This window comes from Anarhichas minor, unplaced genomic scaffold (assembly GCF_050575085.1).
Source record: "Anarhichas minor isolate MPS153535 unplaced genomic scaffold, ASM5057508v1 ptg000067l, whole genome shotgun sequence".
NCBI lineage: Eukaryota > Metazoa > Chordata > Actinopteri > Perciformes > Anarhichadidae > Anarhichas > Anarhichas minor.
In genome coordinates this window covers 1,395,026-1,406,452 of record NW_027466513.1, presented here as the reverse complement: position 1 = coordinate 1,406,452, position 11,427 = coordinate 1,395,026, and the positions used below count along the sequence as shown (strand labels likewise).

At 45.5% G+C, this 11,427-nt stretch overlaps 1 protein-coding gene across 2 annotated transcripts in view; it reads right to left on the bottom strand.

Moving 5' to 3' along the window:
* Nucleotides 1-5,327: 5,327 nt before the first annotated feature.
* The window catches only part of prmt3 (protein arginine methyltransferase 3), a 54,398-nt gene continuing 48,298 nt past the window's right edge, over nucleotides 5,328-11,427 (bottom strand). For both annotated transcript variants that reach the window (XM_076078785.1, XM_076078784.1), the window contains exon 16: nucleotides 5,328-5,580. In XM_076078785.1, the coding sequence (XP_075934900.1) occupies nucleotides 5,471-5,580 (110 nt within the window). In that variant the 3' untranslated portion in view covers nucleotides 5,328-5,470. The remainder of the gene's footprint in view (nucleotides 5,581-11,427) is intronic.

Below are 11,427 nucleotides of genomic sequence, written 5' to 3'. Positions count from 1 at the left end.
GGCGGAATCCTTCCTGAAGGCCGAGTTGACGGCCACGGATGCAGGGGCCGCCGGCGCGGCGCTTTTAAACGTCCCGTACGCTTTATTGCTGTCCAGTTCTCCCGGTTTATTTTCCGTGTTCGAAAAAGTTTTGCTCTCGTTGCACGGAGGCGGCGGCTGCGGCGCCGGGTGGTGGTGGGGGGTGGCCGGCGGGCACGCGGCCGTGTTGTCCGGTTTGTTTGCTGTAAATCCCGCAGCTCCATCGGGCTGCTGCGTCGGGATGTAGCCGGCTGGAGCGCTGGCGCCGGCCGGCTGTTTGGCCATTTCTCTCTGGTCAGAGAGATCCTGGAACATGGGAGCGAAAGATCAGCGAGACAAAATGCAGCAGAACGGCAGAAAACCATGAAGCCGCGAGGCCGCTGCAGCCCATCTATGGGACTAAAAAATTGCTCAATTGTCTTTATTCTGCAGCATGTTCTGGCTCTGGCTGCTCTTTAGTCTACCGGGGGGTGTTGGTGTGTGCGTGTGTGTGTTGGAGGAAGGGAGGGAGAGGGGGGGGTGCTTTGCTTCTCCAGTTCTCGCTTTCTGCAAGATTCTTTAATTTTACGCCCCATTTCCCCCCTCATGTCATTCAGCCACACACATCCACTGATTTTATGGGCAATAGGCAAGCTGCTGCGGGTCTCTCTGTGGCTCCGCTCTCCCCGGCAGGCATGCAAGATCACCGGCGTTACAGCAGCGAGCGGACCCGGGGCGGCGGAATTACAAATGACTCCCTGACATTTTAGCGGTGACGGGGGCGGGAAAGCAACCGGAAAAGCATCCAGGTTCTAAAAAAAAAAAGGGGGGGATGTGGGTCTATTTAAAAAAAGATGTTGATTGATCAATGCATCGTTGTGTTGTGAGAAAAAACGAGGACATCTGGTTGTAATCGCTTATCCTGAAATAAAACACAAATAATCCAAAAGTAGGAAAAGTGGTCTAAAATTCAACATTTGTTCCCAATTAAAACTTTTTAAAAGTCAGAATTCAGAATTTTAAAAGATATAAAACCAGCCAATTTGGTGACAGAAGCAAGTGGAGAAAAAAAAAGTTAATGTTAAGTTTAATGTTGAGCCGCAGCTGCATTTCAGCACCAAGGACAGCACAATAACCGCAACGTGGCAAACTGCTTTTTTAAAGAAAAGTGTCAAATTAACATGAAATCAGCTCAGAACAAGTCCACTAAACAGATGAAAGTGCAGGTGGAAAAGCAAAGAAAGTGTTTTCGGACACTTACCATGTTTTTTTGCAGGTGTCTGCTGGCAGGCTGGAAACAGCTGTGAGGAGACGAGCAGAGAGGACTGGAAGCAGACTGCTTGTCGCCGCGCAAAAGCACCAAGTGCAAAGCTTTTCTATAGCTCCGTGGGAAAGACCGGAGTTTTGCGTCAGTGCAGCGCAAGGTGCCCTTCGCGTGACATTTTCTTGATAATAGGAGTTTGATAAATCATTGGCCTCGGATTCGGATTTTAAAGGGACAACCGGAGCCAAGACGACGTTTGTGTGCGTGCGTGCGTGAATTGTGTGCGTTGTGGTTACGCACGGCATGCGTGAGCGCTGGACGGGCTCTCCAACGCTGATTAATACACTTATCTCTGGGGGATGTGTGTAGGATGCTTTACACACGTACACGGAAGCATCCCACGCGAGCAAACGCAGCTCGTTTGGGATAAAGATTTCCAGGTTTAGGCTGTTATTGGAGAAGATCTAATGCATCAGGGTGCATGCAGGGTCTAAATAATGTTTGCACTGTGCTACTGAGTCGGGTTTCTCTGGTACAGTAACAATTACAGTAGCCACTCAGAAAGAGGCATTTGCGGTGCACACGATTCTTGGTTTTATGCAGAAAAACTTTGTTCCTCACCTTCATCAGCATTTAGGCCTGCAAATGGGGACAATAGGAAAGCAAAGAGTGCATTATTGGAGACGTGTTTATTTGAGTTATACTACAAATACGGCTGGTATTCTTTGTAAATATTATTATACATAAACATACCATAAATATGCATACATAAATTTAAGTTGTAGAAGTTAAATAGACATTTAAAGACCATGTGCTATAAGTGGTCTGAACTATAAATAGTTTTTACATGGGTTTTACGCACGTACGGTACACGCTCCAGGCTCTACGTGCGTCACCGACAGGAGCATTGATTGAAGTGAAAAAGAAAAGTGGGCGAGGTCTTTATGAAGCTACTCATTTGTTAAAGTTTTACGCAAGAGACGAGGCCTCTTTTTTTTCTCCTTAAATCACGTGTGTCAGGAGGAACCACTGGAGCTGGACTGGAAGCAGTGACAGTGGAGGGGAGAAGAAAATAGGTGCCATAGATTCTAAAACACTGCATTGCGCATATACCATCCTCCAAGTCTCCATTTTTAACGGGTATGAAAGTCCTGAATGTGATTTACCAAAATACTAAAAAAGACACCAAGCGACCTCGTTTGTCTCATCAATTGAGGATAACTTTAAAAACGTTCGTTATAAACAGTTAAGGCCTCAATAAGGAAGCTACATTGGCCTGCATTAAAAACACACGTAAGGGAAAATAGACTTCGTGTTAAGTGTTTAATCGTGACACTTTGCGGCAACATTAAAATATTTTTGCTTAATAAAGCGAAATAGCTCCGGCCGTCTCTGATTGGCTGAGTCAACACTGGACGCTAATCTCAGACCTCCAATTATGAACGAGTTTCAGCGAAGACAGACCGTTAGTTGCTTAGCAACCACGCTGTTTAGCTAGCTAATGTTACGGGCCATCAGCGAAACAAATAGGTGGGCAAATAATAATAGTAATAATGTCATAATTTTCGTAATATTATATTACCATTAGATTATTTAATTGGTGTTTTCATATTTATTATCTAAAATAATTAGAATTATTTTATGCCATTTAAAGCATATGCTACAAGACAGGATAAATATCTCATTAAATACAGATACTATTTTTTAAAATATCTGTATCATATTAATGCACCACCACAAACCCAATGGGCCTGTGTAATAAAGTAACAAACAACTTTAATTAATATAGGCTAATGTTTCATCCAAATCCTCATCTGCGTTTTTCTGAAGGCTCATTGAATTAAAGTGGCCAATGCACTTGTCTGCTACTGATTGTCCTGTTTTTATAATTGATTGTTTTTAACCTGCGCTGATTTCACGACAGCCGAGGGGTGTTCCTGCAGTTCCTGCAGATCCCAGCAGTGTCCCTGCTAGGATCAGCTGTGGTTACACCGGGACACGCAGAGTCCCACTCGGGGCCGTCCTTCACTCACTATGCGCCGCTGCGCTCCGTCCGCGCCAGATAAGAGGCTGAAGCGGGAGTATTAGCCGCCGCCTCCAGTTTAATTACATTGTCAACAGAGAATAATTGTAATTGATTTATGCTCGTCTTCCAGAGTCCTCTGAACACACACACGCGCGCGCGCGCACACACACACACACACACACACACACACGCACGCACGCACACTTAGTTTGGTTTCTCACGAGGATTTTAAGTGCAATAAGTAACAGAACATGGTTTTGCAGAGCTTTACACACGTGCAGCTAAATCAAGCTCACGTGTCTGTCTCTGCAGCAGAATGTCCAAAACAACGGTTGTAAAAAAAAGAATGTTTTTAACAAGGCTCTGCTGGTTTCATGATTCTGGTTTCCCATCTGTAATCGTTCTCATTTTTTTTAATTTGGAGACTAAGCCCTGATCAGCGAGCCGAACTAACGCGGAGGGGTTTCTCCTCGTGCTCGTTATTTACACGAGCTCGTGTAATTAATTGATCACTCCCACTGTCGCCCGAGTGATAAGAAGCCGCATCCATCTGAAGCGCCTGGAAAGCAGTGATTCAGCGTGAGGAGGTCACCCAGGGGCCCAGGGGCCCACGGCTCATCATCATCATCATTACCCTCATCATCATCAGTCCTGGCTGACGGAGCCTCACACTTTATGTTCGGGGGATTTGAGGATTTTCGTTTTAAACAAGAACATGAAGCGAATTCCTTTAAGGTGTTTTTTGTTCTCAATTTACAACACAACGTGTCAGGAGATGTTCAGGCAGTAAGCCAACATGTCCCCCCCCCCCCAAAGAAACGCACTAAATAAATGTTGCATCTAAACACAAAGTGTCTGTTTGAGAAACTAGAATGCAAAGCTAAAAAAAACACAAAAATGCTGCATGTATTTTGACTTTTTATATGAACAATAAATGTCCATATATAGACCAAAATCGACTATTCATGAAAATAGATAGAATAATAAAATCGAGTCTTTCACTAAGTGCCTCAGTAAATGGAAGGCTGCCTGTTAGACAATGACCATAAATAACATCTGCATTCTGAACAAAGGCAGCTTCTCAAAAGCACTTTTAAAAGCTTCAAGCGCCACAAAATCAGTACGGAAAAAGGCTGTTCCTGTGAGAATACGCCCTGTTTGTTGTCAGAGCAGACTGTATTAATGTAAAAGCAGAGGACACAGAAGCTGTAGAAATACATCAGAGGAGGCGACTGTCAAATCACCAATAAGACAGTCAGCCCCTCAGCCTGCTCTTCCTCCTCCTCCTCCTCCTCACAGACCACTACTCTTTCATCATCTCAGACAGAGAAGGAAGAAAGAAAAAACTTTAATTGTAACCAGAGCTGCTTAATGAAGCATGTAAAGAGGCTTCAGTCAGCCTTTTTAAGGCTTAAAATTAATTTCGCATTGTCCCAGTAAACTCATGGAAGATGGATGTCGTCCCCGGTGAGATATCACGCAGTTCAAAGTGGGACAATAAGGAAGAGGATATGGAGGGACATTAAGAGAAATACTTGGCAAAAGCATACAATCTCTTTAAAAAGGAGAGCTGGCAGCCAGGTCCTCCAAGTGTTTTTTCTTTTGTTGGACATTTTGATCAGACGGGAGACGCACGAGCGTAATGGTGCACGATGAACATGGTCTGGCCGACTAGGTAAATGTGTTTTTTTTTTGTAATTTGCAGGTCTAAAAGACATTTAATGATAAAACTGGGCGTAACTGGATTTAAAAGTTAAGGATTTCCAGACATCTAGGTTGCATATGTGGCATACAAGCGAGGGTCAGAGAGGAAAGAGGTTGTCGTGGGCTGTACAGATTGTAAAACCCCCTGAGGTCAATTTATGATTGGTGATATTGGGCTATAAAAATAAAATTGACATTTCTATGCAGTTGCTTCACATCGTAATTTGACTGCCTTCAAACAACGATTACCTGTAACTTAGACATCTACAAACGATCCTATTCAAGTCTAATCATGTTGACTTTTGCTTAATTAAACACACTCACAAGGAGAAAATCTTTATGTTTAACGTTATGTCTTTATTATTACAAGGCACAGAAACAATCCGAACATTCCAAACATCAAAATCAAGTGTATACATGACCGGTCAATTAAAAAGTGGAATATGTTTGCTGGATGTTCTATCACGCGATGGCTGACGTTACTGCATGCAGTAAGTCTGCTTCCTGTCTCCGAGGTCAAAGGTGACCCACAGTGAGCGAGGGTCCTTCTTGTTTTTCCGCACGGTGATCTTTCCCCGGAGCTCCTCCCCTGAGGAAAGGAGAAATACTAGCATCAGTACACGGTTTGATTCACTTTGGAGACAGGAGAGCTCTTCCCTCTGTGTGTGAAGGTGTGAGGATGAAAAACGCAACTGCGGCAGGTTTTATTTGGAATGAAATTGTGGAGTTTCCACAAAGATAGACTCAAAATGATTGCCTGCAAACAAAGTCCCTGACACACCAGACAGTCATCAAAGGACTAGCGTCGTCTCACGTGTCTTGGCCATAAAGTTGCACTTGAACACACTGCAAAGACCACAGCCAACGGCCAACTAGCACGTACGCTCAGCGCCTGCATGACAGGAAATAACTCTCCATACCAGCAGGTGGCGGTAGTCTGTGGGGGGGGGGGGGGGGGGGGGCAACCAGAAGACCTTGGACTGGGGATAAACAAGTCGTTGATATGATTAATACATGCCATATAAAGACATACTGTACCTGTTTTCATGTCTCAAGATCAAACTACAATCTGATCGTATGCACTGCAGATGGTTCACAGGACAGAAAAAGATATGTGCAGTACATATCCCTACACTGTCTGCTAGAGGTAAAAACAAAAGCTCCAAGCCCGATGACTCCGACTGAAATGATTAAAAACAGGTCACATATGTAGAGTTGTATTTTTAAAGAAGGCTCAGTGATTTCCTTTAACAGCTTGGCACCTAAAGTAACAGTGTCATTGGTGTTGTCAATAAATTATAAAATCAACTTTGTGTTTTTTCTCTCTCCTTGAAACCAGTTACATTTGCTTTGGGATGGAACAGGTTGTGTCTGGATTTAGTTTTTGTTCACCTCCAGAGAAAGGTGAAGTAAATAAAACTGTTAATCATTTGATTTCCATCTGATAACCGTCATCAGTATATCTTGACCGTAGCGTCTTTGCCTTTATATCAGACTCTTAAAAAAAAAAAAAAAGGCAGACAACATCGATCAGTGTGTTCGTAATAAAAGAGAAATGACTAACTGCTCATAAAATAAAGTCTTCCTGATGCCCTGCGGCAGGACAGTGCTGCTGAGATCAGGCCTCTGCAGCATGAGCAGAGACCCACTGGTGCTTATAGAAATGATGAAGTGTGTAAAGGAAATGTGGTTTAATGTATGTTAATAAGCAAGATGGTGGTGCAAGAGCACGCGCAGACGACGCCGAAGTCTCTAGATGGCAGCGAGGAGGAAGTGCATCTATGGTACGACGCGCGAGCGAACGGGGAGGCCGGGGAAAAAAGGACGCTGATTATTATGACGCATAATCACTCTGATTAACTTCACGTTTGACTGCTGGAGGCAAATGAATGTTTACCCACACGGCAAACAAGCCCCCCCCCTCAACATGCTCTCCATCAGCTGGAGGTTAGAGGAGGACGAGAGAAAATGCTGACTGTGGCGCTTTTCTCCATCGAAGCGTTCGCCATCGCTGCTGTCACGTCTCACTCGTTACCATGCCAACGCCGCTGTCGCCCGAGTCTTTGGTGCTGGCGCCGCTCTCCGGGTCCGCCGGTCCACTGCAGAGGAGGACAGACGGACGCGGCGCTGACACTGTGGGGGCGCTTCACCAGAAAACCAGAGTGTGACCAATGAGCATGTACGTGGGTACATTTCAGATGGTGGGTGCTGAACATGAAGTCCTTCTGCTAGTGAGGTGCTGCAGACTCCGAGCACAAACTTTACAAACTGGAGAGTCAATCTTTATTAATAAAGCTCTTTTTCAAAATAACATAACAAAGTGCTTCACAGCATTTAAAGCAAACAAGTAACCGAACCAAAAACACGCAAACGACAAACTCTATCGGGACTTTGGTAAAAAATCTCAAGCATGGCAGATAATATTAGGGAGGACCAGGAAACCAGGTTGTTCCAAAGCATTCAGTCCTCATTCTGGGCTTTGGAGGTTATGATATTAATAGAAATGTCTTAATAGATTTAATAACTTTGTGAATTACTTTCAGTAGACCAAAGTGATGCTGTGTTTTGGCTGTATTTCATAAATGCTGAAAGCACGGTCGGACAACAGAAATCATTTGAGAATCAAAGTTGAAGGTGACATATCGTGCTCGGTTTTTGGGTTTCTACTAGAACAGAAAAAATATTATTTTTCACATACTGTCTGTCTGAATATACCTGTATTCATCCTGTCTCGTTAAGGCCCCCCTCCCAAAATAGCCCAAAGCTCCGATTGGCTTTTGGAAGATATATGGTGCACCTTTGCAAACGTAGCTCTCATGTCGTGGGTGGAGATACTCAGATGGGGAGCGGTATATTTTATATACGAGACTTTTATGGTATGTCCCTTTTAGAGTCCTGATCAAACAGAACGGTTCGATTTCTGGCTTTCTTGAATAACTTGCAAAACACTGTCTGAGCCTTTGACCAGTGGCTGTTTACTGTCCCCAACAGATAGAAATGTCCGAGGCTGTCCCAATAACATTACGGCGAATGTGACGAACTGGGTCAAACCCAGCAGTAATAGATAAGGACATGTGCCTGGTTTGTGTTTTCTGTGTGGCAACACTGGTGATGATGGGCCTCAAGGATACTTAAAAAAACAACAACTACATTTGCTTTCATTTCATAGGAAAGACACACGGAGCCTCAACTTCGCACCAGCTATAGTGGGAACAGCAACAGAGCTCATGGGAGGCAGCGGACGGCTGAAGTCAAACTCAACTTGGAGAAAGGCTAATAAAAAGGTTAAAGCAATAATTGCTTGCCCTTTGGTGACCGAAGAAAAAGAAAAAGAAAAAAAAAAGAGGTGTGGGAGCAAAGACGTTTACCCACAAAGTAACTTCACAGAGAACCGTCCGACTAACCCCTCGTGTTCCACATTAAAGTATTGTCTGCTCAGACGCGGTGCGGCTACTGCAGCGCGGCTGTAATCAGTCAGACCAAACTCCCCGTGGAGGAGGCTTCAGTACACCGGCCACTCAGATGCTGGAGGAAAGAGTTAACCATGTGTGGAAATGAGCCGGGGAATGGAGCCGGGCTTTTCGCCACGATGTCGTACATCAACATGCCAGTGTCATTAAGCACAAGAAACAGCCCGACGCAGCCTCTCTCCATGAAATTACACAGGAAATACACGGCTCGCGTTAGTGCTTCAGTTAAACTGTTGCCATCTACATTTTAACCATTTCACTCTCCTACAGTAAGTGTGGACTGAGCTGAAGTACTTCAATACTAACTCATTTTCACAGAAACATACGACGATGTTCTTATTTCAGGAGTGTAAAAACACAGGACTGGTTCATCCTGAGTGCGCATTCAACAAAATCATTCCAGTTTCTCTAAAGTGCAAGGAGAGACATATGTTTTTGCTGTCAGTTGGCGGATGAGTGTTAACATCAGACACACAGTTCAGTGAAGATGCTCTTGGGAACTCTCGCGGTTATCGAAAATACCAAGAGCATTTCGGACAAGACACACTGACTTCCCCTTCAGCCTCCTCCCTGGCACTGCAGCGATGCTCACGGCCACATCTCGTTGACATCCTCCCTCTTAGTATACCTTCATTTATTTTATTTTATTTTTACATCTCAGGCCTTTCCTGTTCATTGCAGAGCTAAGAAGCAGATTTGGGCGTTGTGTCCCAAGCACCACTGTGCAGACACAAAACCAGTGCGTTGAATCACAGCTGAAGAAGCTGAAGGTTGGACAGGCTCAAGGACCGCCGGAGTTCCAACGAGGGGGGAGGGGGTGAGCGAGTATGTGATCCTGGACAGGTGAGGGTGGAGGAGAAGAGGAGATTTAGAACAGCCACAGCACCACTCGGGACAGAGGAGGTGACTCGTGAAAGTGGGTGGGAACAAAAAAAACAAAAAAACATTGTCCAATGAGAGTCCTGATTGGAACAAACGCCCACGGCGCAGGTAACCAGGCCACCGCCTCACCTCGAGGATCATGGGACTTTTCTTGCAAAGAAAAAAAAGAAAAAAAAGTGACCTCCTTTCTCCGGGTACATTAAGGAGGTAAAGCTGTGAAAAAAAAGGACCCTCCTCTTCAATACTGGAGCTACACAAACACACCAGAGCATGACAAATGATTCGCTGTTTAATTTATTACGCTGCCAGTCGCGAGGATTTGCAGGGATGTTTTGTTCCAGCCTGCTGCGTGCCTTCTCTCTCTTCTGCCGGCACCTCCCACAAGAAGCGCAGCCTCGGAGTTAATTACTGCTGCACTCGTACAAACACATCAAATGGGATTCGGTCTCTCGCCGTGATGAATCACCACAGACACAGTCGGTATTAAAAAACAAACCGCTGGATGTTTATGCCCGGCCCTCACCACAGCCGATCAGAGCTGAATGTGCTTCTCAGTCAACACCCAGGAGGAGAGGCCACTGTGTGTGTGTGTGTGTGTGTGTGTGTGTGAGTGTAGGAAAGAGTTTGGTGATCTTCAAGGTGACTTTAGGAAGTTTTCTCTTACAGCCAGAGGGGAGTTTAGTATAGAAGCATTCAAGTACTCTTGTGAATTTGAGTGTGTGGAGGAACAGTGTGTGTGTGTGTGTTTGTGTGTGTTATAAAGTACACCATAGGAGTCTAGCAGGCAGCCAGAATGCTGTTAAAAACTCAATTTCTGGTTTACGGCCCCTGGAGGAGGCTGGGGACCGTCAGGGTGCCGGGGTGGAGCGAGCTCATCAATAACACGCCGCTCACTCCCTCAACTCGCACTCTTCCTCCTTCGTTTTGTTCTTCTGATAAACTTGTCCTCCTCGCACTTGGTGCGGCTCACATATAAAGCACAGACTGAGCGGATCTTTACAGTTTCCACGTCAGTTTAAGCTAGACTTGGCTGGATCAGAAACCGGCTGGTTGTGAGCTTGGGCTGTGAACATGTGCGTGTGTGTGGGAGTGTGTGTGTGTGTGTTGGCTAATGCCGTGATTTGTCACTATGCCCCCAAGCAACCCCAAGAGCCCAGATGCTCTGCTGACTGTAAAATGAGGCACACAGTTCAAAAAGAGAGAGAGAGAGAGAGAGACAGAGAGAGACAGAGAGACAGAGAGACAGAGAGAGTAAGGGAGAGAAAGAAAAATCAGTTTTAAATTGTGTGTATGTGTTGCACGAGTTTGTAAGACAGCATGTGCAGCCCCGTCTCCTACAAATTACATTCCCATACAACTAAACTGCATTCTCAGCTACGTTTCGGGGGGAACGTATTTTTCTCCTGGATTACGGTGGCAGTTTTAAATACGTGGTCAACGTTGTAAATTGAAGAAAAGAAAAGAAAATGCAACAACATTATTGTTGTTGGCTTAAAATAAGTCTGTTACGTTATTGAGGTAACGGACGGACACTTCAATAAGTCAACGTTGACTTTTGGTTTCACAGGAACAGCGGCCTCTGCGGTTGTCTGACCCACCCGATGCTCTGCATGGTGACTGTGAAGGCCACAGCGAATGATTCGCTTCCATTTCCATCACACCATTTGGTGAACCCCTGGAGCCCTGTATGGACGCATCTGCATTCATTATGTTTCTCCGCTCCGCACAAGTGAGACAGGGAACAGAGCCCCGACATGCTGCGCCAGATAATCAAATGAAATCCGCGTCCGCGTCCGCTCCGCTCCGTGGCTTCCTCACGTCTGCACTGTGTTAGCATTCTGTCGTCCTCAGCGCTCACACTCAGCTGCGTTTATCTGACCCGGCGGAGCACGGAAGCCTGCGATAGCGTTTGAGCGGCGTCAGACGTTTTGACGCCGTTATCGTCCCGGCTGAGCGTGGCTAAGGGCCGCCGGACATCAAGCGCTGGTCATTTATTACAGCAGACTCCCATCTAATATCTGGTCAGCGGGTGGACAGCCGGCCCCCGGAATCATCCATCCCCACATCAGCAGACACATCTGCGA